This window comes from Cyanistes caeruleus, chromosome 2 (assembly GCF_971803275.1).
Source record: "Cyanistes caeruleus chromosome 2, bCyaCae1.hap1.1, whole genome shotgun sequence".
Classification (NCBI taxonomy): domain Eukaryota; kingdom Metazoa; phylum Chordata; class Aves; order Passeriformes; family Paridae; genus Cyanistes; species Cyanistes caeruleus.
The window spans coordinates 108,288,477-108,316,437 of NC_141702.1; the positions used below are offsets into that span (position 1 = coordinate 108,288,477).

The 27,961-nt window shown below is 42.8% G+C and overlaps 1 protein-coding gene and 1 long non-coding RNA gene across 3 annotated transcripts; one reads left to right on the forward strand and one right to left on the reverse strand.

The window, feature by feature from the left end:
• Positions 1 to 3,556: 3,556 nt before the first annotated feature.
• On the reverse strand, positions 3,557 to 27,935 carry STON1 (stonin 1). 2 transcript variants are annotated; one of them, XR_015283799.1, is made up of 5 exons: positions 27,863 to 27,908; positions 14,973 to 16,943; positions 11,143 to 11,343; positions 10,793 to 10,980; positions 9,887 to 10,628 (listed from the first exon to the last, which is right to left on the reverse strand). XR_015283799.1 is itself a non-coding variant. In XM_086878995.1 (4 exons), exons 2-4 carry the CDS (start codon positions 16,891 to 16,893, stop codon positions 7,706 to 7,708), a joined length of 2,199 nt encoding a protein of 732 aa, XP_086735121.1. In that variant the 5' UTR covers positions 16,894 to 16,943; positions 27,863 to 27,935; the 3' UTR covers positions 3,557 to 7,705. The 2 variants fall into 2 exon arrangements, 1 of the variants encoding a protein (XP_086735121.1); XM_086878995.1 differs by lacking the exons at positions 9,887 to 10,628; positions 10,793 to 10,980; positions 11,143 to 11,343 and adding exons at positions 3,557 to 7,780; positions 8,146 to 8,348 and having other exon boundaries at positions 27,863 to 27,935.
• LOC147655104 (uncharacterized) lies at positions 9,939 to 19,200 on the forward strand. The gene is made up of 4 exons (XR_015283800.1): positions 9,939 to 11,464; positions 14,077 to 14,198; positions 16,059 to 16,160; positions 16,278 to 19,200. It is a non-coding gene; the product is annotated as an uncharacterized LOC147655104 (long non-coding RNA).
• Positions 27,936 to 27,961: the final 26 nt, after the last annotated feature.

Sequence of the window (27,961 nt, forward strand, 5' to 3'; positions counted from 1 at the left end):
TCCTAAATACTCACCCTGATATATGTGCCTTATGTGGACAGAAAGATTCAAAGGGAACAGCAGCCACCTGGGCTGGGGATGGGCCATTTCACTCTGCTTGTTCTTGTGCCTTTTTATCACACTCCTGTTGGTGTCAGGCTCAGTGCTCAGTCCCTATTCCTGCACTTCCTTTGCCATCTGCCTTCTTTCCCTGGGTATGATGTACCCTTTTTTCCCAGAGAGACCCCAACCTTCTGATGTGCATCCAAAGAAAAGCTACAGTTTTTTTGTCCATTGTCTTTGCCTCCATGGCTCTTTAAGTCCCTTCCCTGCCATCTGGTTTTGTCCGTCTTCATCAGTGGATGAAATCTCACCTCTTCCTCACCTGTCTGTAATTGCCACTCATCTGCTCCTGGCTCCAGTGGGGAGGGATTAGCTACCGGGGGATGCAGAACCACACAGAGGCATGGTGCAGTGTGAGAATGAATGCCAGGAATCATTTCTCCTTATTTGAATTAGCTGCTGAAAGTTCATTGTTGAGCAGATGATTGCAGAAGTCTGGCAGTTTTAGTATGATGTTAAATAAGAGCAGAGCAGCATGTTTTGGTCAAGGCCAGTTTGCTCTAACTTTGCATTTGGCAATTTCAAGAGGAATAAAGCTGAGTGACTGCATCAGGCCTTTGCACCAGCAGTGGAATTTGCAGCACCAAGCAACTACTAAAATCACCCAGCGAGTGACTTTGAGAGACAGGCTGAAGCACAGCCTAAGCAGTCAGGCTGTCCTTCTTACTGCCTCATTAATACAAATTTAACTCTGCTAAAGAATATCTCAGATGTATGGAGAGTAACCTTCATCGCCATATTGGCTGTGAGAAGCATTTCTACGAGGACCCCATTTTCTGCTAAAGGTCATATTCCTGAGCTTCCTTTTCTGAGAAAATAAGGAGGGGCTCCTGTTGTCCTAATACACAGCTGTACACACCTTTTCATTTTTCTTTGTTCTTTTCTTTTTTAGCCCCAGCTCCACTTTTGTGCAGACCTACCCTGAGCAGATTTTCTGCCCTCTCATTTTGACATTCTAATCTCATAATTAGCACCAAAGATATTCAGTAATGGATTTACATGGAGGGGGCTAAAACAGCCTTTTCCCTTTTCTGTTGAGGCAGCGGTTGGCTCCCTCCACTTCAGATGAAGTCTCATCTAAATCCCGGTGTCATTACTTATATTTAGACAGGAACATCTGCTCCATGCTACAGATGACAGATGAAAGTCCCTTCCTAGATGGCAGTCCTAGATGGCAGGTTACAGTGGTAATTCACCTCTGGATATCACCGGGGTAATGCCTAAATTCTTGCTTTAAATCCTCCCTGTTTCACTGTTGGGTTTTGTTCGATATTTTCATTGCATCCCTTACAGCATTGACCTTGTCATTTCCATGGCACAAGCAAGATTGCCCTGAGGACAGGTCACCATTGCCGAGAGCGGTGCAGATGTGAAGCAGGGATGCTCCGGGCCCAGCAAGTTCTGCTTGGTGCACAATGGCAGGATATACGGTATGAAAGCAGAGCTCCCTGCCTGGCCTGGCACTGCCCTGCTCGGCTGGGCAACCTTCACTGTGCCCCCCATCAGCCTCACAACCTCCTGCTGTGCCTGCAGTGGCTCTGCCCGTGCTTCCCCTTCTCCTTTTCCAGCTGCTTCAGCTCCTCCTCCCCACCCCAGGAGATCATCTACTCACTTTCCCCACCCAGCCACCCGCAGCTATTCCCAACTTTGTTCTCAGTACCTTCCCTTGAAGGCACTTCTCTGCATGGATTCCCTCGCACTTTTCTGTTTCAGTCCCTTCCCTCGGTAAACTCTTCAACTTGACTTGGAGAGGCATCAGTTCTCCTTAGAGACAGCTCCGTGCAAACACGCTCCGCTTGCTGCCCTCTCCTGCCAGCTCCCGGCTCACTCCCTGCTTCCTCTCTCTTATCCCCATTGCTGGTTTCTCTGCACACATCTCTTCTATTCCCAGCACATCCCTATTTCTGACTGTTTCCCCTTGGACTTTTATTGCTGGGAATGGAAGTGAAAGTTATTCTCAATTAAACCAAAAAGGCCATCACAATGCAAAGTAATACTAGATTGTACACACCCACAACCAGAAATACCTAATCACACTGGGATTTTGCGTGGCAAAGCAGAATTTTGAGGCAATGCTTCTATTTTATTTTTATTAGTGAGGCTTCAGCAGGGAGCGTGAGCACTGCTTACAACATGTTATGCTTGTTATTGTAAAAAATTACAGGTTGTTTTTGCTAAGGAAAGAACAGTGCTACAAAATAGCACATACAAGGCATTGCAAATACTGGGAAGCTGTCTCAAAATAAATGTTTTCATGTTTTTACTTATATTCTAGCAATTTGCCATCTCATTTTCTCATGTCCCTGAATCATGTTGTTCACTGATACTTTTAAACATTGCACAGCATTTAAGCTGTGTAAGGGAACTATACTTTTGCTAGATACCTGCTTTCCATTTGCAGGTACTCACTGAAGGATAGCACACCACTGAAGTGAAAATGGATGTAACTCTATTTCCTGGTGTTTCCCAGAATAGCTGATTGCTTTGCTACAGACACCACGGCATAGGACAAGTGGCACGGTTACTTTATTCTTTAAGCCCATTCTTTGAATGCTGCCTCATAAACCTCTTGCCTCATTCCCATATTTCCCCACAGAGGTCTCACTGTTTCCCTAGTAACAGAACAGGCTTTGAAATTTGTGGAAGTCTTAAACAGTTGTCACTACATTATATTCAAATATCCCAGAGAGACCAGAGGGAGCACTCAATAGGAAAAAGCACAGCATTCTTTGGGTTAGTACGGCTATGAAATAGGGCAGACAAGGGTCTGCCATAAATCATTGTGAGAACCCCCCCAGAGTGCTGCATCCAGCTCTGGAGCCCCCAAGACGAGACAGACATGGATCTGCTGGAGTGAGTTCAGAGTGTGGCCACGGAGATGCTCAGAGGGCTGGAGCACCTCTCCTGTGAAGACAGCCGAACCGAGCTGGGGCTGTTCTGCTTGGAGAAGAAAAAGGTTCCAGGGAGACCTTACAGCACCTTCTAGTGCCTAAAGGGGGCTACAAAAAGCAGTTACAATTAGTGATAGGACAAGGAAGAATAGTTTTGAATTGAAAGAGTGCAGGTTTGGATTATAAATTATTTACTTTGAGGATGGTGAAGCACTGGCACAGGTTGCCCAGAGAAGCTGTGGATGCCCCACCCCTGGAAGTGTTCACAGTTGGCTGGGACTTTGCACAACCTGGCCAAGGGAATATTGTCCCTGCACATGGCAGGGGGACTGAAACTAGATAATCTTCAAGGTCCCTTCCACCCCAAACCATTCTATGATAAAAGTGATATAGTGCATCACTGAGCTTTCTGCAAACAGCTTTATCTGAGCGATATTCCCCATTCACAGACTAGAACTGTTCTTTCTAATGAGCTGCAATACCTGATGATCAAGATCAACCAGTTAATTATAATAAATTCAAAACTAGCTTGATAAATTTCTAGTGAGGGGACAAGAAACTGCTAGTTTGAAATACAACTTTATTTTTTTAATCAATATGCAATCTACAAAATGTTATTACAAGATTATCAGCATGATCTCTTTGCACTTATACTGACAAAAGACCCAAATAAAATTATAGTTTCCATTAGGAGTAACAGCAGTGCTTCAGAGTTATCAAAATTATTGCTAAGAACTACTAACTGCAGCAGTTAGTTACTGTGTTAAGTAACAAAAAGACAAATAAATGCAAAATAGAAATATGGACACCAGTACCACAGCAAAGAAGTCTGCCAGGTAAAATAAACACAACCAAAAGTAACACGTGAAAACATGTGTTCAGATGTAAAATACTTTTGGACAATTAATACAGAATCTGGAAGAAAACAAATCAAGGAGCATAAGGATGACAGTGGCTTGGTATCAAGTTCAATGGAGTGCATCATCATCGTCATTTCTTGAGAGTTTCTGCCCAGGAGCAACAGAACCATTGCTCCCAGTCACTGCAAAGCTTCAGCTGTGGCATCCAGTAACACCTCTTTTCCTACCTTTGTGCTTTCTTCTGGTTGGAATAAGCAGGCATTGCAGGTTTCTTACTGACATAAAAAAGCATCTACAGACCATTACCACTACTCCTTTCTTCTTCTTTTTTGCCTCTCTTTTATTCTTAGTGACTTTGATGCAGATCCCATTTTGTCAGTTAAAAGACTTCCACTGACTTCAATGGGTGTTTGAATTCAAAATTACATCAACTACCATTTACTTGTAGTAATACAATTAATATGGGAAAGATGAATGCAAAGATAAAGTTTGTCAGTTTTAGAAAATACACTTTGTAAGTAAGGCAAACACACTACAAAAATAGTTGTTCTCATTGATTTCTGTTTTAAATATAAAATCTCCCAAACACTGCTGGTCCTTTGTGAAGGAAACAGAGATAACACCTAAACATTGCCCTGAAGTAAATGTTAATGAAATGTCAGTTTCTTTAGTGACCCAGACACTTGGAAGCATTTCAGTGACTGCAGGCGCTCACTGTGGGAAGCAGAGACCAGACACGTGTGAAACCTGGTTCCTCACACCATGCCAAAACCTCATGGGTTATCTAAAGCTCCAGTCCTGCTAGCTGGACACAGCTTATGCATCCCAACAACTTATAGCAAATGTTCTTCATCTCCATTCCCCTTCCCAAAATTACAATTAGACTACTTGTAGCCCAGATTTCTAAAGAATTCAGAGCCCATTCAGTATCAGCTGCTGTAATATTCATGTAAAATGCTAGCAATGAGTCTTAGAGTTAATAATATTTGTTTAGTAAGTTATGCTCAAAACAGCACAGAAGAAAGGAGAAGCCTGGTTATTTCTGGCTGGGCATGTTGCAATATAATAGGAAGTTCAAATTTGATGGAGGGGAAAAAAGTCAGATAACCCAAATTTTATTTCATTAAACTGCAGCCTATTTTTAAATATTCTGACATCAAAGCATACAAATATCAGTGTGAGACCGAACAGAGTAATTATTCAACCTTAGGCTGCACTAATTGTCAGGTTTAAACTGAAAGTCATGTATTAAACAGAATAACTTTCTTTCAGTGTAGCAGTATTTCTGTGGAATTAATTTCCTATTACCTTGATTCAATTCTGATTAAAGTTAATCATGAGTCTTGCAAGCGTCAGATGAAAATCCAGGGGTTTGCAACACATATAAAGCTGTATCTTTACCTTTTTATGTTACTGAGTTCAGTAAGTCTGAATGATCATTTGCACCGTAACACCTTAACACAGCTCTCTAGTAGGAATGGTGACTTGTAAGGTAGTCATTCTTTATTTAAGCTACTCACTGCAAACAGTAGTTTGTATCTTGAAGGGCCAACGCAACACAGGCTCCTTGAACATACCCTGAGACACAGCAGAAACCTGAGAGCAGAAAAGCAGCCACAGCTTCTGCAGGACTGTAACACCACCAGGTACCCAGTGCCCAGGAGGTGAGTGCTGTGAATGGAGATCCTAAGATGAAAGAGGTGGAATGGAGATATTCAGGTTCCTCTTTCTTAAAAATAGAAAAAGAGGGGCCAGCTGGATGACAGAGACTTCGGAGAGAAATCACTGTTAGTAGGTTTACTGAATTAGCTGTTCACTGCCCATCAGAACAAGCCAGCCTCAGACAAAGATAACTGCAGGTAATTGCAATGCATATTTTGCTTCCTCTACCTCACTGAGCAAAGAGGTTAATAAATATTTTAGCTGTAGTACAACCATGTGAGACTTCAGCAAACTGCAGAGCTTACCAAGTTGCCAAGTATAAACACTTTGCCCAGGTGGCAACACTGTGCCACTTAGTTCAGCTGAGCAGAATATAAACCAAAATGAAATATTAATGAAACACACCAAATATGACTTGAAGGTGCTAATGGCTTCTCAAGTCAAAACACAGATGGAAGATGCAACAGCTGAGACATATTTGGATCACTACTATAGTCCAATGCTTTCTTAGATTTAGAACAATATAATCAGCTAATAAAAAGGGATATATCGAGAAGCCCAAATACCATAATAGTCTACTTGGGGCTTTGGCAATGCAATACCCATAAAAAACCTGCCCTCAGGACTTACTATGGAATCTATTACCCATTTCATTCTCAGCTTCTGGATGGGGGGGAAAAGTTTATTGTGATGAACTAGGTTCATATTATGGTCTTCTGTTTCCTCAGACTGGTAATTTTCTTGGTGTATATCCCACATATTTCTACTGCTGGGGAACACCATTTATCTGTATTTTTACACAGTGTTCATATAAACAGTTACAAGCTGTATAAAATATAAAGTGAGGCAGTGCATTACTATATTTTTGTTCTCTACTAATTTTAGTTTGAAGTAAGGCTAATTTTAAGAAAACTGCAGGCCAAAAAAAAAAAAGAAAAAAAAAAGAAAAAAAAAAAGAGTATTTTTTAAATTTATCATATTTCTTCAGACCTGGAATTGCAGCCTGCAGAAAATGACAAAGGGGATAATGGCTGAAGGGGAGTATTAGAACCTTTCCCTAAAGGCCAATTGTTTGTTGAAAACACAGTTAACACACTGACATTAGTGATTAGTGGCTCAGGCTGCCCAGTGAAGCATCACAGCTTCATGTCTCTTGTGACAGCCCATTCCTGCATTATTTCCCCATGGAAAATGCCTTTAGAGCCAGGAGCATGAAAACATCTCCCTTTCCATGCATGTTTTGAAATTTACTCAAAGCCATAACTCCTGCAGTTTCCTTACCAACATCTGGAACTTGCATCCCAAAGGAGACAGAGCAAACAGCAGCAACCAGTCTTTTTTCCAGCTTGTGGGGAGAAACCTCCTCTAGTGTAAATTCTCCAAGCCGCATCAGATGAAATGGGTCTGGACTGATTTACATTCACTGAGAATCCACCCCTTATCTCACTTGCTACAGTAGTGAAATGGAACTGTCTAATACTGGCACAGAAACTTCAATCACATCTGCTATTTTTTTTTCCCCAAGAGATTACTTTAAGTAAACCTATAAAGTGCAGAGGAGGAGACAGTTGCAGCCACAGGAGAATGAAGAGTATTATTGCAGAGGACCCTTTTTCCCAAAGAAATCACCCAATTTTCAACCCCTTACTTAAGGCTCTTATTGAGAATATTATTTGGACTTGTTCTGCTCACATACATCAAGGTGGGCCAAAACATGAGGGACTTCAGTTTTCAAACAGCACTAAAAAATGTAATTGGTCCTTCTGGACCTTACACAGGTGCTGACAGATCATAAGCACTCTGGAAGTTTTTATTACCAAATATTATATGTCCAAGTGACATGAACCCTTTGAGTAGAGCCATTAGGTTTCAATACAGAGTATGAGATCATTCCCAAGTCACAGATACACAACAGGAAAATAACACATTAGAACCAGTCAATGAAGTGCTCACATCCTGCCTCTCTGACAGGGAGACCTTTACTCATACCAGGACTCCCATGACAGGAAGTTTACTTGAATGCAGGCCAGTCAAATGACTACTGATTTGCAGACTCAAACCCATAAGCACTAAAAAAAATTCAATGACCATATTTACCCTAAACTAGGTCACTGCTCTTATTCTAACAATAGAATTTCCTATGCAAATTGATTCCTACTAATATCCTATGACAGTGTCTCCTGTTCTCTTTCATTGCATTAGGCAGTTGCCAGCCTTATCTGGGTCTTCTCCATCAAGCCTAATCCACTTCTTTTCAATTTCAACCTGTAGGTAGAAAACAAAAAGCAGCAGGTAGAATTAGCAAATAATTGGACACCAGAAGCGTGAACTGCAGCAACAGCATGGAAAAAAGCTTTGACACAAAATCAAAATATTTCCAGACCCAACGGATTTCAAAACCACTACTCCCAAAAATAGCTCAACTGAGGAAAAAAAAGTTGCATTCACAGTTCTACTTTTCAGCCTCATCTTTGATCAGAAAAGGAATTATTATTTAATGATCCTTTTGCTCAAAGTCATTATCAAATGTAAGTGCAAGAATACAAAGCACATTTGCTTTTCAAATACTGTATGAGGGAGCAGGGAGGGAGAGGAGGAGGAAAACATGGAAAGCATAGCCCTGAGCATACCTGGCAATTGTAAAAAGCTTTCTGAACCACATGTTTCTGGGGCTGCAGATCACTCTCTATGCCCAGGGACTTCACTTCTGTTCCCGAGGCACAGGTATCATGAATAACAAACTGGACAGTAGCAAATGGGTACCAGTCAGATGGTATCTCCTGGTCTGATCCCAGTTCCAGTTTGTAAGACAGGCTGTGTGGATGATCCAAACCTTGGAAAAGAAAAAGAAATCCAACACAGCATTAGCAAATTATCTTTTCTTTATTTAGATTCATCTCATAGCAAAAGGGCACAGCTTTACCTCTTATAAACATTGAGCTGTTGTTATGATACAAGGTTTTTCTATCTATAAACTTTTGCTACTTGGGCATAAGATGGACCCTTGTTCATTTTCTTTCTGCTTCAGCACACTTGTCACACTCGTTGCAATTTTACAAATTAATTTACACAAGATTTACCAGATCCTTTCAGCTTCTCATTGAGAGAAATTACAAATGTAGGGCTTTGTTACTAAATTCAAACTATTTGATGGAATCTCATTTTTCCCTTAAAAATGCATTTCTTACTTTCACAGAAAAAAACTAGAAGATCCCAGTGTAGCCAAGGCAGAGATGCTGCCCTGTGTCCAATAATCCCCTTTCCAGATCTATCTGCTGTAGAAATTTTACTGCAGTGCTTATTTCAAGTAGTACAGCTATCTTGTGTACTATCATTTATTACAATATGTCCATGGCAGGAAGATAAAGGTGCAGCTCAGAGTGCTGCTCAAACAAGATACATCCCACCTGCCAGGATAAAGGCTACCTTGAGTCCCTAGCTAGTTTGGGAAAGAACATATCCCATTTCTTAAAAAAAAAAAAGTACTTCTAAAATAACTGTGATTTTATAAAGCAGAGTCATAAAGGATTTGTGCAGCATATTCTGAATTACTTTAATCATCCTAGGGATGATCCTAAGGATCATTTGCTTCAGCATTTTTTACATGTGGCAATGATAAGGGCAAGGTCTTCTGGCACAAAGGAACACCAAGGTGAAAACCTGCTTCCCAAAGCAACTGGAGTCAGCAGACTATGTGTGTGAAAGCAGAATAATACAATTTAATAAAATGAAAAGAATCCTCTCCAAATTCTTCAGGGCAAAACGTAGCAATCCTGCATTTCTCCTTCTCTCCAGGATTTTAATCATCTGCATAGACAACTAACTATGCTTTGGCTGCAGGCAGGGAAAAAAAAAAAGAGGAGAAAAAAAAAAAAAGAAGAGAAAGGATTGCCTGTATTTTGTCAAAGGGAAGCTGGCAGTGTGTATTTGGTTTTCATCCATTACACTGAATGGAATCTCGAAGTTCAGGAAAAAATGTCCCATTCTTTATGCACTGGCTTCCTCCAGTGACAGGAATCAATTTCATATCAGAAAGAAGGAAACACTGAAGATGGAGTAAATATAAACTGAGCTTTATCCATCCCATGGGAAAAATCATGCTAATATTCCACATCCACAAGCTCACAGGCATTTTGTATGGCAAAAATAAACAAAAAAGCTGCATCTTCATTGCTCCTAGAGGCCTTGGGCTGGGTTGTGCTGCAGGTTTTCCCTGTAACATTACACGGACCTCTGGACACACCTCAGGAGAGGGTCCTGCAAGATACTTGAGCACAAACATCCCCAGTTTGCAAGGAGTGCCATGCCAGGGGCATGCAACATGCAGCTGAAGTCTCAGGACAATAACACAAAACACAGAAACAATAGAGCTGTAACATCAGGGATTTTATTATGGAAATGGAGGGAACAAAGTCCAAAATAAGGATTACAGCCACCTGCCAATGTCTTGAGAATTAAACAGGAGCACGGAACAAGTGTGAGGAGGAGATGGTGTTCCATCACTCATGTACACAGGGACAGGCAGATCTCTGCACCTCTGTGATGTGAGCTTTGTCCATGATCTGCTGCTGGTCACCTCTTGCTGTGTCCAAGCCCATTTCTGCTGCACTGACACTCTCATGGTCCACAGTCCCTCTTCCAGACTGCCTGGACACAGTGGAATGAGCCTTTGTTGATGGGGGCCTCTCCATCCTTGAATCCTCCATCATCCCAGGAAAAGGACACCACAAGGAACATCCTGTTCCAGAGCCACACTGCAAGTTGTCATCCCATCTGAACTTTTGGCTCTCAGGACCTTGGTGGTGCCAGGATGCAGCTTAGCAAGACACTTACTTGACCTGCTCTTTGTGCTTTGCTGCACAGACTGCACAGTGCCAGCCACAAGTGAAGGATCCTGGAGAGGACAGCAGGAATTTCAGCACCAAGATGGCATGGCATGTCTTGGCCAGGGAAAAGGCACTCTCTGCCTCTGCAGCTGTGGTTAATCAAAGATCTGAGAAAAAAGGGTTTGTTGCTTGTAGTTAATTTGGGGTAGAAGGCCACCAGCATAGATCTAAGGGCTTTTGGAGATCAAATTCAGAATCTTCCTGGGGGTTTTTTGTGGGAGGGAGACCTATGAGGAAACAAATAGCAATGGGAATTGTTTAGCAACTTATTTTGTCTTCTGAGAAATGGAATCCAGAAATAATCACTGCTTGGAATTTTCCTGGGCACATATCAGATGGTAAATGTTGGATAACAGACACCCACTTGAGTCCAGGCACAGATGAGGCATACCTCTTGGGCTGTTGCTGGATTGGTTTGGCTGTTGAAGGTTTTCCTGCTAGACATGGCATAGTTGTGATTCAAGAGGACCATCCAAAGAAACCTCTGGGTTCATATTCCAGCTGACCTACAGCCATGAGGTGGTCTTGGTGTTGGGATGCAGTGAATTCTGGGGTGCTTCCTTTTCCTTAGGTGGTAACCTGCAAAGGCAGAGACAACAGCTTTGGGATTTGGATAAGGATACTGCCTTGGGTCCTCTGGAGCAGCCTCCATTGGACCTTTTTGCCTATTCCTGAAACACTGTGTTACCCCCAGCCCATCTGTCTCTTGCACCAACACCAATGCCAAAGGGAGGTACTCACCCCTTCACTTTTGGAGAAGTTCTGCCACTGCTGGGCTCTGCTAGGAGTGTAGAGCAACTTCTTCCCATCAACTGTCAGACAACAAAGTGACTGACCAGAATTTTGGAAGACTGTGACCATCCCCTTAGTTTTCAGCTAAAACTGAGCTGTTCTTGTCATCTCTGCTCCATGAAACCACTGCTTCCCAGGCCTTCTGTTGCACTGGAGTCAGAAGAAGAGGGAGAGGCTGTGTGTAGAAGATCTGTTTGCAAAAGAAACTGTAATGCTGAAAAAAACAGGTGTTGGCCAGAAGGAGAGAAAAGGTGGTGCTGTGGAAAGACAGGTGAGTTGGAGTAGGCACAGTGTGCTAAGGTGACATATTCAGAGCCCTGACATATTCAAGATGACATTTTCAAGTTCAGCTATCCAAAATGTGTCCCATCAGGCACTGTTGAGACATGACCACCTGGACTGATGAAATCAAACACTCGGAAGAGTCAGGAAAAGATTTGGGGAGATTACTGATCTTTTACTACCTAACCTATGAGACAGAAACCCTGCAGTTTAGGTGTCTATGCAACTTGTTAAGACTCCTGTGAATTGAGAGATTTTAGTCTGCCCTAATCTGAAAATCTGGCTCTTGTTTCCTTAAAAACATTCCAAACTCTTGCTCTCTGTCTCCCATGAATACCAACAAAAAAGCCAAAACAAACAAAAGATCAATTAAACTGTGAAACTAGATTCCAAATATCATTTAGCATTCATATAGTGTTTCAAAAGCAATTAATAATTTAACGTTGCACTTACTAACACTGTTTAGCCCTTTTTCACCTGTGTAAGTAGCATTCAAGCAACCTTGATCTGACAAAGGCTCGTGAAGCAAAGCAATTAAAGCCAAAATAATGTACTGATTATCTTAGTTATGAAATAATTCTATTTTTGCCAAACTAGGTCCAGTTCTAAAACTCTTACTTTGAACATGAAAACATAAACAATTACTAAGAACAGATTTGCAAAAGTTAGGGTTGTTAGAAGTTAATAACTCCCTCAACTATGTCTAAGTGGGTACATTTATCCAAGTGGCTGGGAGAAGTGCATAGGAAGTACAGGAGTGGGACAGTACCACCACCAAGCACCAGCTCACACTGGTGCCACTGCCAGGAGGAGGTGGCTGGGCAGGGAGGGAGCACACCTGACAAAGCCATGGCCTTGAGTTTCTACCTGGGCAGTTTAGCAAAAAAAGAAAAGCAGCACCTGTTGGTTCCTGGGAACCACATCACCTCCCACAGCAGAGTCCCTGCACAGATGCTAAAGGCAGTAACAAGGCTGCCAGCAGCCATAACCTCCTCAAGCTCCAATTTGCTCTGCTGTTCAGTCCCTGCTTCCTCAGTGTGGCTCCATGATGCAGAATGAAAGAAGAAATAATCAGCTGAAGAGCTGTTGCTTTACACAATGGTTCGAGGATGGAGGAATTTTTCCTAGCAGGAAAAATCACTGGGCTCAAATTTACACAGCAAGTGATTAAAACACAGTGCTTTGCAGTTTAGTGTCTCCCTTGCTCCCTGGGAACTCCCTGGGGAGCAGCTGACACAGCTTCCCCACTGCAAAGTCCAGCCCCAGTACCGTGCAAAAATCATAACAAGTTCTGCATTTCCTTACACAAAGCCCCAGTTTCACAAACATAGACTCAATTTTCAGAAATTTCACTGGATCAGCCCTTCAAAGCCTATTGCTTTTTTCCTTTTTTTCTTTTTAAAAAAATAATGTTAAAATTCTGACTTCAAATGCAACATCTATGTATCTGAATAGGTAGAGACAGCTTTTGAAAGTCTGGTATTTCTTGCAGCTCCTACTGACTTCACTTGGCCAGCACTTTTCAAAGAAAACACTTTAGTAGAATCCAGTGAATATTAACATATTTCAATGTCTATAAATGGAGCTACAATAAAACTGTAGGCAACCTTTCCTTCTCCCTTCCTTTTTTTTTTTTTTAAGAAGCCTTGGACAAAGGCTTTTTGAAAGCAAAATCCTCAGCATATTTTTCTGCCTGCGGTAAACATATTATGAAAGTTTACATATTTCTATTAGTTTGACTGTCTCCAGACGTTTGGCATGCCTTGGGACAACTCTATTTTTAAACTCTTAACTGTGTACAGAACACTTGATAAAGAGGTTTAAAATTTGACTGGGCAATATTACTACTAAAATGTTTTTTCAAACGCATGAACATTTCACAGAGACAAATGTTTCTGCAGATCTCAGCTACAGGAATTATTCAAAAGTCAAAAGTTTAAGCTACTGGTAGAAAATAATGTAAAGCTGTGGAATGCCTAAAAAAAAAAACAGTTCTTTTTTTCAAATAACTTAAATCTGAAGTTGATTGTGCACATCAAATCTTCAGGTGAAAGAGCTGCAGGAAATTCAGAAGATTTATAATCTTTAAAATCACCTAAACTGCTGACTTGATTTTACAGAAGCAAACCTACATTAAACAGCAAAGAATACTACAATCTACCCAAAGGGTCCTGTAAGCCTTGGGAAAACACTTGGGTCATAGCAACTTGGTGTAAATCTCTGAAACCTGGAGCACAGGACAGAGATTTTGAAGAACTGAAGAATCATCTTCTGCCTTCTCATTCTCTTACATCTCTCCATCAACTCCTCTGCCCTCCCTGTCCATTTTCCAGTCTCCCCAGCCCATGCCCTTCACTTCCCTCTCTATCATTGCTCTTTCCCCACCATTAGTCCTGGCTTAGTAGTAGAATGCCTGAAACAGGAACTTAAGAAGATAAAACCTTTTCTGGTCATTCTAAAGAGGCAGTTAGCCCAGACAGGATAATACAAGATTAGGAAAATCCATATGTTAGTAACATACACTTACCCTTTTTTTTAAAAGTACAGATTTTATAGATATTTTACATGGAATGCTTTAACAGGTGCCCTTGTCTTACACAGATCCCCAAAGCTTCAGGTACACATAATGCAAAGGATCAAGCAAAGGATCAAATGCCTTCACTCTACAGAACTGGAAGCAGGATACTGTATTCTTCATGAATTTTTACTATGTCTTTAGAAAGGTACTGGCAACATGACTAAAAATTGTAATTTTAAACCCAAATATTTGTATTTTGTTTTTCTTCAAAAATTCATACTTTCTCCTTTAAATTAAAGTCAATTAACTACTTCCACATGTGCAATTAAAAACGTAGCTGCTTTTACTGCTATGAGTTTTCAGTACCACCACCAGAAAGAAATGGGAGGCATTTTTTGTCAGTGCAGTAATTGCCATGAATGTACAACCTCAATGCACAAACCCATGAAAGAGGTAATAGAGCCCAGCCTTTGCAAAAGCACAGTTCCTACAGCCTTTTTTCTTCCTTCCTACAGCAAATTTAACCACAGCACCTTCTAGTTCTGTGTCATACCTACCATTTCGTAAATGATGCTCGAAAGCCAAGACCCAGCAGTGACAATGCCACTTTTTCTATTAACTGTGTGATATTGGGTGGGCAAATCATTTTACCAACTTCTGCTCCCCATCCCACTCAGTGCCCAGCTGGTGCATGGGAAGCATAAACCCTTCCCTCAGCCTTACTACTAAGACTAGAGGTTTACTCAGAATGATAACGATACCACACACTCAAAACAGTACATCTGCCTCCGTCAAGTTAATTACAAAAACATGCTTTAAAGAAATCGGTACGTCTGTATTCTCTTTTTCCTAAAAGATTACTCCAGATTCTACCAACAGCATCCCACAGATAAAAACCCAAACCACGACAGCTGATGGAGGTACACAAGTATAAACCCAGTGAAGACACACACCCAAGCCCATAGCACAAATTATTTACTTGAATTTTTATCTGGAAGCCTGTCAATCTTCCACACCACGGCCCTGTAGGCATTCTCGTATTTTGCTGTTCCAACCGAGACTTGGATTACAGGATCAGATTCAACCTCATGCAAAGCCCCAAGGCATGCTCTCCGATTCATTTTTGCTTTTAGGGACTTCTGCCTTTGGAGGTTCATGGTCCAAAGCGCTTTGATCCACTGTGTGGGAACAGGAAAGCGTATCATAACATTTTCACAGTATTTCACAGAGGATAAACGTGTTGAGATCTGAGCAGTTGAAGACATGTTTATGAAAGCCTGAAGTTCAATGTATGCCCCCTGAACCACCACTGCAGCCTTCACAGAAAAGGGAAGGTCTTGCCCATTGTAGCGTGTCCTGAAACGCATCAGTTCCAGCCTGCAGGCATCCGGGGGTGTAAACTTAATAATCCGTGATTGCTCAAATTCCTGTGCTTTGACACAGTTATGGAAATGGCACTCGAGAATATCGATCCACTTCTTCTCCTGCTCCTTCTCAAAGTAACGCTCATCCCTCTTCTGGAGTTCCAGGTCGTTCAGGGTTAGAAAACACTCGGCACCGCCATTCACAAAACACAAGCAGTAAACGTGTGTGATGACCGCACTTTCTACGAGTTTTCCTTCTGCCTTAGTGACTTTCCCCCAAAAGTTATCCACTATTTCCAGAGTCATTTCTTGCTCTTCATAATTCCTCTTTTGTCTGGAAACAGCAGGAAGTTTCATGAGCTCCTCCTCAACCGTCACGAGGAAATCGGTGAAGTCGTTGTAGTCGGTGGTGCCCAGCTTTAACATCTGCTCCACCTCCGGCTCATGGATCACCTCTACTTTGGGGTGGTACCTCCTCTTCTCTGTGTAAGACACGCACTCAATCTTCACAGTGTGGATTTTTCCTGAGACATTGTAGCTCTCCAGTTTGGGTTCCGACAGCTTGCACTGCGGCTGCAGCTGGAATTCCTTGAAAGGTTTCTCCAGGCCCTTTTCGTAATACATCTGCAACACCCCTCCAGCCAGGACGCTCAGGTAAATAGGGCCCCACTGCCGAGATGACATCATGTTCTTCTTTTCAGGAATCCTCAGCATGAAGGGCCACCCATCCGATTTCTGGCTCCTGAAAAGGCTGTGTGGGATGGCAGGGGAGAGCTTGTGCCACGCGTGGGTGCTGGAGATGGGTGAGTTTTCCATGGCCTCACAGCTGTCAGCTTGCAGGTGTTCAAGCCTCTCACAGATGTAACTGAAAGAGCCCTGGTTAAGGCTTTTCTGATCATGACACGTTTCTTTGTCTCTAGGATGACACCCGCTCCTGTCAAGCACTTTGTCCTTCCTGTGCGCGCTAACATTAGCTGGCAACACGCTGAGGGAGGAGCCTTCCTTCCAGAATGGACTGGAAAAAGCACAGTCGCTGTGGAAGTATGGGAAGTGTCCTGGAGCCAGCTCCTCGCAGCTTCCTGGTGGGTTAGGGCTTCCTTCATCTGCAGATTTGGAGACCAAAGTCTTACCTGGATGGTCATTAGGTGAGGGGTTCAAAGGAAGGCTGCTCAGTTTCTGCGAGGCCAGGGATGAGCAAATCCCAGCGGATGGAGGATGGTTAGCGTTTGAGGGCCACTCAGGGATGGGATAAAGCATGTGAATCCCAGACTTTGAAATGCAGGGGTAGTCTCTGGTCGGTGTAGTAAGTGGAGAGTTGCTGGGTGGTCCGGGACTTAGGTAGAAATCAACTACAGGAGATGAGAGTGGAGTGCTGCCTGTAGAGGAGGACCTGCTTGAAGACTCATGAACGCTGGACAGGTTGAGCTTAAGGCCATTCGGTTTGCAGCCACTCTGACTGTCAGCCAGTTTCTGAGGTGACTGGAAGAGAGGCTCATCATCAAAGGTGACCCAGTTTGCTGGATTTGGGGAACACATCTTTCAAGAGAAACTTGAGGCACTTGCACAGCACATCACCCACAAGCCATCTATGAACAAACAACAAACATGATTCAGATCAAACTCAAATCACACAAAGCTCAAATTTGCAAGCAGTTCACAAATCCAGTGTATTTTGTTTTACATGTATAATCTGTGTAGAAACAGATAAACTGCCCATGAATCCCCACTGCTCTCCCAGGTTGGGGATTGAAGGGAGTTCTAAGCTCTACGAGCTGTTCGGAGCATCTAGTGTACAGAGCCTCTCAATCAGAGAGAGCAGAATGCCCCACAGCAGTACAGGACTGCTTGAATAATACTTTCAGCTTCATACTATAAGACATATACAGCTTATGCATCATTTCTAAAATGGACAGAGACTTTCCATACTGGGCATCTGCTCTGGGTAAGGTTTCCCCTCCTTCTCCCATCAAAAAAACCCAGCATTTTACTAAGAATGGTGTAGCTGTTTCTAAAAACAGAATCAAGAGGGAGAGACGCGATTCATTTTTTGATGAAAAGCTGTAGCAACTCAGTGCTGATGGCAAAGGTACACTTGCTGCTGCCATCAGGGCAAAAACCTGGATGCCTGCCAGACCTGGGCAGGAATCTCTTTACATCAGTTCCTTCAACCCAGGCTTAGACTCTTGGAGACTGGGTATAAGGAAGCACTGGAAAGGCATTACGGTTTTAAGCAAGAAATTAGCCCTAAGGATGAGCAGTGAATTCCTGCAGAGGAGCAGACTGCAAGCCTCCACCACAGACAAAACGCTGATGAAACATAAGTCAAGGCCAAGTAACAACACTCACATCTGCCAAGCACTGAATTGGCTGGTGGCCTGGAAAAAGGACAGGTCTTTAAACCAATTAATAAACTCCACTTCATCAAACAAAGTGTCTTTGGTAAAGGGCTCAGCTGGATGTCCTCAGAGCAGGACTGCAACCAGTAAATCATTAATCTTGCCTTCATGGTTCTAAATTGTGTGCTAAAATTTAAATGCTCATTGCATCCTTATGCAGGGCGTGTTGTCCCCAAAGTTTTTCCTCCCCACTGCTCCTGCCTGATGAGGGAGCAAGCAAAAAATTGCCAATGCTTGAGGAGGAATCGAGTACAATGAAACACCACGGGGGCACATCCAAACATCCCTGCTTTGACAGAAAGTTACTCTTGTTCTGTCAGAACACATTCACGTTTGCCTGAAAGCGCAAGGAAGGCGGAGTTCACATAGACAAAAACCACCTGCATGTACATTACTCCGTTAATTAAGGTCAGCTAATGATGACTTAGAGCTATTGCCCTTGGTGCACAACCAGCCACAGTCAGGCTGTTTAATTGCACAGCACTACAGAATCACATAACCATAAAAGCCATTCTTTATCTGTAACATTTAGAGAACAGTTCACTTCTAGACATGCTACAGTACAGCCAAGTGAAACTCGTGCTACATGTCTTTATTTTTATCGTTACTCCATTATTTCTGGGGCAGTTTGTAGCCAGTAAGAAAATGCCATAAATCATGGCATAGTCTGCTTACTCTGAGGCTGAGCAACAGAGAGCTCTCAACAGAGGAGGACTCTGATCCTTCATTAGTTTTTGAACTCTCGACCTTTTTGTTCAGAAAAATATTTGCACTATGCTAGTTATTTCATAAGCACTCTAATCACCACTTACAGAAAGAGAGAGAGAAAAGGAGCAAACAACTACAAATTATTATCATAGCTCAGACACACACAACTACCAGTGTGTCCTTCACCCACACAATCACTTCATCATGAAGTGCAGCAATGGAAAGAAAAATCACTGCTATTTGGTCTCTGACTTGGTCATCATTTTTTCCTCCCATATCACACCCTTCTCCTCCTCTCCCTCTGGTTGCCACCATGGCTCTTTCAGCATTAATTATTTCTAGAGCTGAAGTTTCAAAGTTTTCAGCCCTTTTCTCAAAGCCTCATTTGTTAAGAGCAGCTAATGTGATGCTGACTCGGGGCGTGGCTTTTTCCTGGAACAGCCGGAACACTGGGGCAGCCTGCTAGGCAAGAGAACATAAGGAAACAGCCTCAAAGGCTGCTGGTAAAAACTCCTCTGGCATTTACAAGAGATAAGGGATGGCCAGAGAGGAAAAAAAACACACGCTGTGGATGGGAGAGAAGCCTTTCTCTGGGGAGGGGCTCTGGGGATGCTGCCACAACCCTCCAGTGTGACCACAGCCATGCTCAAGGGGCAAATCACACAACACTGAGATGAACCAATGGAAAAGAAATCAAAAAATCGGGTGTTTACAATAAAGAACACATTTGCAGACTGTTTCCCTTTCTTGTTAGAAATTAAATTTTTCAGTGTCTTTTATTATTCCCAGATGTTTGGGGTGTTTTTTTCCCCCAACGTCTGTTACTATTCCCTTTTTAAAATGCGATGCTGCAGATTATTTGGCAGGTTTGGTTCGGATTTTTTTTCTCCTCAAAACAAAAAGATGTTTGAACTCCACCTGCCAAACATATAACTTCAGTCAGTAAGTGTCAATGAAGAAAACCACTTTCCCAGATGGAAAAAAGTAGGAAAAAATGTTTTCCTCTGCAGTCACAATACCCTTGGTGTACCTGTCAGAGGCTGTACCTGTCACCTCTTGTTGCTGTTGCATTTACGTGGGAGTTTTAAAAAGAAAAAAAGATGCTGATGATAACAAAAACACACATGCAAAAGTGTTTAAATAGATAGTGGTTCCCCTACTGTAGCTCACTGATCCCAAAAATAACTACTAGGAATGGAGAAAAAAAAGCCCAAATGGATTTTTACAAGCTGATTGAATAATATCATGCTAATAAAAGGAAATGCACCCTCTTGTGTGTTAAGGACAGCACCACTCATTTAAAAAAAAAAAAACAACTTAAAAAATCAGTCTTATGCTGCTTTATATCACTTGTTCTCTGGTTCTTTTACATCAATACAATGCAATAAAGTAATGCTTTCAATTTCAGTTTTGTCCTAAACCGTGCTCCAAATTCCTTTCTATGAACTGGGACGCTCTTCCTTGAAATCAAAATAAAGTTCAGGCTGCAGGATTGATGTTTTTTTCCTCCAAAAAGGAATGGTCTCCCATGGGACCCACATAAATGTAACCCAAATGCTTAGAGTAAAAGGAAAATTATACAAGATACCATTGATCACACTCATGTTATGTGGCCTGTGACATTTAAATTACAAGCACATGTGGTATCTTGTTCAGATATGAGGCAGGAAATACCATTTTTAGAATATTGAAACTGCCAATAAAAAAAGCTGGCTGAAATAGCAGTTGATCCTAGGTGCATTAATTCCAGTGAACCCAAAAGTTGCATCTCATTTCAATTCATCCTCTTCTGGCTGGAAACAATCTTTGCATTTATCAGATTAACACAGTCCCTCAGCATTTAATGAGCAGACATTGCAGCTTAATTTCTTCATTTTAATACCTTGAGGATGGGAGGAAGAGAAATCCTATCCTATTATTGAAAGATTTCATAGGCTGTAGCTATCACTTCGTTGCTTCAGAAATCCCTGATCAAATCTGCAACAAAAATACGGCTCAACTTTCATGCCTTGCCGGGGGATATTGTCACCTCTTCCTACACTGAGCACTAATAATAGCTCCCAACTCACTCTAAGGTGCAACTCAAGGTGTTGGCTTTGGACCTTTAATCCAGATGCACCTGGGTCCTCAGTGAGCTGAGGATGCTGGCATGTCATCAGCAATGTCCCCACCATGCTGACAGCACGGCCTTCTGTCACCTCTCTCACAGCAGCAGCACTGAACCAGCGCAGTGCACGACTGGACCCCCTGCACATCTCACTCTCAGGGGTCTTCCCTAAAATTTGGCACCAATTAAAACCCTCAAGCATGTCCCCTTCTGTTCAAACACAATGGTCCTCTTTAAAAATATTGGAGGAGCACGGGGTCAGCTAATGAGGAACCTCAGGGAAACAGCTCCCTTCTACAAAGCATAAAGCAAGTAAATGCAGTGTTTAATAGACAGTACTCACACTCCCAACACACAGAGAAGCATAATTTTCTAAGTACATTCTTTATTGCCTTTCCAGTTCCAGAGGCCATTGCAGCTCCAGACTGTTAAACTACACATCCTTTAAGCAAATTCTCTATGTAATACCCAGGCATGTACCTTGTGTGGGCCACTTGTTCAGTGGGGCTGTACTGGGTAAACACCAACCTCATTACTTGCTCCAAGCTCAAAAAAACCTCCAGATTTATCTACATACAGAGTGACAAAAGAGTTAAATAATCCCTTCCAAATAAGCTGAGCTCTTCACATGAGTTGTTCTGTTTGTGGACAGTGACTGGTCATTTTATTTCCACCCTTGCAGAAAACCTATGGACCCCATACTCTACTACACGTCAATTTTATTTCCAGGAGCAAGGTTGTCTGTTGCATACAGGCCATATAGAAATTTAATGCAAAGCTCTGCACCCTGTGCATGCTGTGGTGAAGCTGTCCCATAACACCACCATGAGTTGTTGCTGTTCTTTGTACAAACACCCAGACTATTCTTCAAGCATTTTGCCACAGAGTGCAATAGTCTTGCAGGGAAGTACAAATTCTCTGCAGTTTAAGCAATAAAGCACATATGGTACATAAAACGCCCTAAATGTTTCTAAGCCTTTGTGATATCCAAGTAAAACATGGCAGATTTATCTCTGTGTTTTACAGCCATATTCTTTGTGTCACTGTTTTGGTTATTACTTAACTCTGCAAAAAAAAAACCTTGAAGCATAACTTCTACATAAAATACTGCTTGATTTATGATGATTTACCTCAAATTTTACTTTGATAGTACATGTGGCTGCACTTCTATTTAACTCTGTTTTTTCTATCCTAGATACACATAAAAAATTATCTGGTCTATACTTCTGAAATAAACATAAGCAAAAGCCACAGCTGATGGGAAATAGGAATTTCTTGGCATTTTCTTACATTTGGAATATGGATTAAGCCTCAACTGCATTACTCATTTTAGAAAATAAGGAACTGGTGTAATAGTCAAAAATACACCAACTTCTAAGTGCAATGTGACCTTATATTTATATTGCTTGCTCTCTGGGGCATAGGCACAGCTGGGAGAAGTTCAGAGCTTGCAGCTAATCTGTTTAATTTGGAATTCCTTACTCTTGGCCCCGAGAGCTGGAGGAATTAAAGTTTTTAGCTTTTGACAGTGTGCATGTCCCAGAGCAAAGGCAGGGCCAGCTCTTGCAAACACCTCTCGCTGTTGTTTGCTCCTGCCTCAGTCACAGGGAGGGTACAAATCAGGAGGCTGGGTGTTTGAAGGCACAAGCTTGAAAAAATTGACATATTTACAGCTATCAACACAACCTATCACAATTCCCAAGCAGAGACAGCACTTACTTTCCTTGACAGGGAAAAGGGTTGGGCAGAGGCTGAAAAGCTCTCTAGTGAGGCTGATGTCACAGGGTTTGGGGTGTGGGGGGATCCCCACCAGCAGGGCAGGACCGATGGTGACAGCATTGCCGGTCCCTGCGCACCGGGAGAGCATCCGGAATGCAGCCGGGGAGGGATCCTGCAGGCACTGCACCATGGAGGCCTGGAAAATCCCAACTCCTCTGCCTCTCAGGGTCACACCTTCTGCTTTAAAAGGCTGTGAGCCAATATGAGATTCACACAGGAGGGAAAACCTATGGGAAGCTCCCAAATGGAAAGTGAAACAAGAGCAGCCAGAGTCATGTCTCTGGTGACTGCTCAAGCCTGCTCAGCTGCGGCTCAAGTGGATCCTCCCCAGAGAAGTAGCTCTTCTTCTCTCTGACAAGAGGAGGAGGTTGGATGGTGAGGATCTTCCACTGTATGTGAAAATTTAGCACAGCTACTCAAAACAATTTCCATCTTTGCTGTTACACACTATAAAAATGCTCATTTTCGTGCGCAGATCCATTCTGGGAGTCCTTCCCTAACACTCAGATGTGAAGTCACTCCAAAGCTGCCTTGAAAAGACAACAAAACATCATGCATGACTGGTCCTGTGTGCAACAGCATCAGCTTTGACCAGTCTTCCCATACACAGTGAGCCATGATTCCCACACCCTCCCTCCCCCTGCTCCAGCAGTCACATCACCACGGGTGAGTCACATCAGCCTTGTCCTTCACTGTTTTCTTACTGGGGAGTAGGAATCAAGGCAGAAAATTCTAGAGACATTTTACTGGAAGTGTCTGTATAATTTTATGGAGACAAACCAAAGGTATTTCCTAAAGAGATTGAGAGATTTTTACAAATCACAGCCACACAGCCACCTGGGATCTGCACCGTCATTCCTCTCAAGGATTTTTCTGCAGAGCTTGTTATCAGGGACATAACTTTCAGAATGAGATGACATCAACTAAATAGAATAAACTAAAAATAATAATCAAAAAATAAATTTTCAAAAAAGACACTTAAATAGAGATCCAGTTCAAGTGATAATGGGAAGGATACTGGAAGGCAGAGCTGAAGCTGCAAAAAGCAGCAGAGGTCCTCTTACCCCATGGGCCACCTCTCTCACCTGAGGGGAACTGTAAGGTTTCTTTCATCAGGTCCTGCACTACCTGCTGTGACTCAGCCCAGATCTAGACACCTTACAGAACACATGAACCAGTGAATATAACAGCATGGAGAAAGAAGTCAGGCAAAAATCAGCCTCCAGCTACAAAACATACAAGGATCACAGGCTTGCAACAAACACTTTTTAACATTAAAACCAGTTTTCCCAAGCCACAGCTCCATGTAACTATTTTGTTTCAGGAAGATGAAATAACATCTTACATCACACCACGAACTCTGCATAATTCTAAAGAAGGATACCTAAAGACGAGCCGTATATGGGTACACTTAGAACCTGTTTGTCTTCCCTTTCAACGTAACCAAAGCGATAAAAACCGCACTTATCTCTGGCATATCTGTAAGAACAGCAAACAGCAGTACTCAACACAAGTCTGAGCATCTTTCCTGGGGACATCAGTCCTAACTTCTCAGTCAGCTCCTGCAGATGACACCCAGCAGAGTTCCATCCAGTGTTTTCCTGTTTGCTGGGCAGATTCCCCATCTCAGCAGGTGACAAACTGTCCCAGTTTGGGAGAACTAACACACCTCCAGTGGCCCGTGGTTCTGTGCATCTTTGGGCTCCAGGCTGGGAACAAGAAGGCAGGGCAGGGTGGACCCTTGCTCATGCCCCATTTGCTGGCAAATGGGATGGCCAGGAAAACCCTCAGGAAGACACAGTCTGCTATCAAAGCCAGTAGGAACAGTTTTACTAGCTCAAATTAGAGCTGGATTAAATCTTGAGAACCACAAAATGGTTCTCTATGTTTTAGTGAACATCTTTAACAGAAGAAAGCTTATTTTTCCTAGAAGAAATAACAAAAAAACCTGATGAAATCAATATTAACTACTCAGTGTTTTTATTCTAGTCCTTTCTTGATATCACAGTGCCTTCTAAGACACATCACTTGTGTGCTAGAGGTTACTGCAAGACACGATTGCATCTTCCCAAAGCAAAACAGTTACACATAGCAGTGTATTGTGAAAACTTCTTTGTTTTTTTAGTGTTAGCAAGTGCTCCCTGCAAACCTGTGACCCTTAATTTTTTTTAAGCTGGTAGTTGTTTTTTGATCTGTGCTGTTGCACTTAATTTCTTCCCATTATCTGCACAGAGAAGATAGGTAAATGATATTTAATTCACCTCACTGTCCTGTCATGTGTACAACACAGCTCCCACAGGGCCCACTCACATCCAGTCCCCTGGGCTAGTCCTACTTCATCCTCTGAACCACACTCCTCCTCAGCATCACCACACTGATGGCAGAGCTTACACTCCATAGCCAGACTTTGGAGAGCCAAGGGACAGAAGGGAATTATGTAAACTGTTTATGGACACCAGCTAACATCTTTCTGTACAGAAGGTTTGTTGGGTTCTTTTAATTAAAAAAAAAAAAAAAAAAAAAAAAAAGCTCTGGCCTAGAAGAGACACCAAAATAAATCTATTTTTATTTGCAGTACTTCTGCAGGTCACTAAGTTAATGGAATGTTACTGCATCTACTGAAGCAATTTTTAACTGTGTTTAGGAAACATGTTATTATCAGGAATGCATGCACGTCCCACAGAAGTGCTCTAGTCACAGCAGCTCTGCACAGGGCTCTGGCAAGTACTTGAACATCCCAAACCTCTCCCTCTCTTCTCCCTTTGGGCAGAGATTTATAATGAACTAAGAAGCAGCAGAAATGCAGTTATGGGTGGCTGTCCCACTTCTGGAATAGCAACAGCTTTTTTTTTTCTTTTTTTCTTTTTTTTTTTTTTTTTTTTTTTAGGATTAAGCAGCTATTTGGATTTAAAAAACAAAATAAAGCCTGAATACTTTGGCACTCAGATCACATATCAAAATATTAAGCTGGCTGTGGTCAGAAAGAAGTTTAAGCCTGGTCCTCTGCTAGTGTTTGCAGTGTCCAAGGGAAGGGAGGGAGGGATGAAATGCAACAAAGGACACACAGAACACTTAAAAACTCTTGCCACTAATCTCAGAGTGAGTAATAAAAGGTAGGGAAGCTAACAGAAATACTGTATTTAGGAAAATCACTGAACAACATAATAGTCCCTTTTCTTTAAATTTAGTTTCAGTTCTTAGTCAGTTTTTATATCTATCTGTAAAACTGTTTCATGCTTTAGTGCCCAACAAACACATGGCAATACCTTCCTGGAGTATAACCCATGACAGAAGATTTGTAGAGGTCTTCTAAACATGAAAAGTACCGTCTGACAGCTGTCAGGAACATTTTCTGACAGAACAGCTCTCACCTCAGCTGTGGAATACTCCCCTTCTCCCTGCTTTAAGGCCTTACAGGAATAGTAGCACTGAGGAGATGTGCCAATTAAGTCCTTGTTTATTTGGATACAAGTATTTTTAATAACAACTGATGACAGTCATGTCAGAAAGTGTAACTCTTAACACAGACACCAAAAAAAGCCTCACTTGGGTTCCTCTCCAAAAGCCTTTTAAGACAGACACGTGGGCAGCCTTTTTTCCTGAGGCAGAAGACGTCAGCTTATATTTATACCAATCAAAACCAGAAGAAAAGGAGTGGTGGACTAGAGGGATCTTGTTTACCCAAACACAAACTCAAACACTGCCCAGGATAATACATCTCTGTTTCCATGTTGGAGTTAACATCCACACACAGAGATTAATTTACAAACCTACATTACCTCACTATCCAGACATCACCAACAAGCTGTCCCATTAAGTTTAAACTTTGGGGTTTACAAACCCCAATAACTTTTGAACTTTTGAATAACTTGTTACATATTCATGAGGGAGAAGGAAAACAATTGAAGCCTGGCATGAAGCAAGGACCTCGTACCTGCCTTGGGGCAGGTTTTCCCAGGGGTGTGATGTACAGCTCCAACATCAGGCAAACACAATCTCTGGCCACGCTCCCTGTTGTGCAAATTACTCCTAAACTCAGCCACAACTGATTACAGAGCACAGCGCTGAGTTCTCCACTCACACACAGAGGCAAGAAGGCAGCTAATCTTTCCTGACAGCATTTTCTCCCACTGAACAAATCAGGAAACAGAAAGTGTTGTCTTCAGCTACTGCTTTTCCTTCTTTCACAGCAACAGAAGAGTCCCAATCCCCAGACAGGGCAAAGCGAGTTAACACCAAAATGAACAGCTCATGTTTAAAAGCCTCAGGCTCCAAAACTTCTGTTCCCTCCTCCCCAGTCAGTCATTACCACTCGGCCCAAAAAAAGACAAGTCCTGTTTGCAGAGAAATCAGTCGGGGTTTCTCCACCTCACAGAAAAAAACCACTGGGGAAGCACAGAATTTTGTAACTCTCGCTTGGGTCCGTAAAACAGCTTAGTCAGCAGTTTTCTCAGCACACTTGTTTGCCACCGGTATCAGAACAGCTACACCTTTAAAAAAACCCTATTGCAAAGCTCCCCCTTCGGAGAGCTTTTAGCTAAAGCCAGAAAGGGGACATTTTCTAATTCTTTTATTTTTTTTCTTCTCATTTACACTATCCTTGAAGCTCCATCCCCGGGGTCTGCACTAGGGGCACAAATGGTCACTGCATTTTAAACATCCCAGTCCTGTGCAGCACATCCTCTGCATCCGCTCCGTGTGTTTTCCCCAAGCCCTGCGGCCCCGGCTGCATTTATGGCAGAGATTTCTGCAGCAGCGCTTCCGAACACCGTGACCCTTCGAGCATACTTGAACATCATCGGCCGAAACACGAGAGAACATGAGAAAGGCTCCAGGAATTCAATTCACTTCGACTATTAAATAAAAACACTCCTCGCTTGCCTCAGTCTCCTCCTTAACAGGACAAAAGTCTTGGAAACGTGATCCCCTAGGATGCAAGGCACCCAAAACCTCCCGATTTCCGCCGTGATTCAAAGCCCCGGGTACCCCTGGGCAAAACCATCCCATTTCCCCCACCTCCTCTTGAAGAAAAGAAGAGGAAAGGAAGAGGAAGGAAAGAGGAGGAAAGAGGAAAGAAGGGGAAAGGGGAAAGGGGAAAGGGGAAAGGGGAAAGGGGAAAGGGGAAAGGGGAAAGGGGAAAGGGGAAAGGGGAAAGGGGAAAGGGGAAAGGGGAAAGGGGAAAGGGGAAAGGGGAAAGGGGAAAGGAAAGGAAAGGAAAGGAAAGGAAAGGAAAGGAAAGGAAAGGAAAGGAAAGGAAAGGAAAGGAAAGGAAAGGAAAGGAAAGGATGGAAAAAAAGAAGGAAATTTAAAAAGGAAAAGAAGCCACATATTTTTGTTAAATGTATCATGTTCTTACAGCAAAACAAAAGAGCCCCATCCACCGGCCCGTTTCAAGCCAGAACTTCGTGGCTGCGCCTCAGCTACCGGGAAAATTCCACTTGGGACGGGGTCCCGCCCGCGCCCCGCTGCTCGGGCCCGGCTCCCCCGGCAGAGCCGCCCCGTGCCCGCTCCTTACCCGCTCCGGTGCCGCCGAGCGCCGCCAGGGCCCTCCCGCCGCCGGCAGCGGAGCAGCGGCCGGGCCGGGCCGGGCCGGGCCGGGGGCGGCGGCCAGGAC

Coding starts and splice junctions, on each gene's coding strand:
- STON1 (XM_086878995.1), bottom strand. CDS start 16,893: ATGTGTTCCCCAAATCCAGCAAACTGGGTCACCTTTGATGATGAGCCT. Junction 8,349..14,972: donor GCTTCCAGATAAAAATTCAA/GTAAATAATTTG, acceptor TTCTTTTCCAAG/GTTTGGATCATCCACACAGC. Junction 7,781..8,145: donor AAGCTTTTTACAATTGCCAG/GTATGCTCAGGG, acceptor TTCTACCTACAG/GTTGAAATTGAAAAGAAGTG.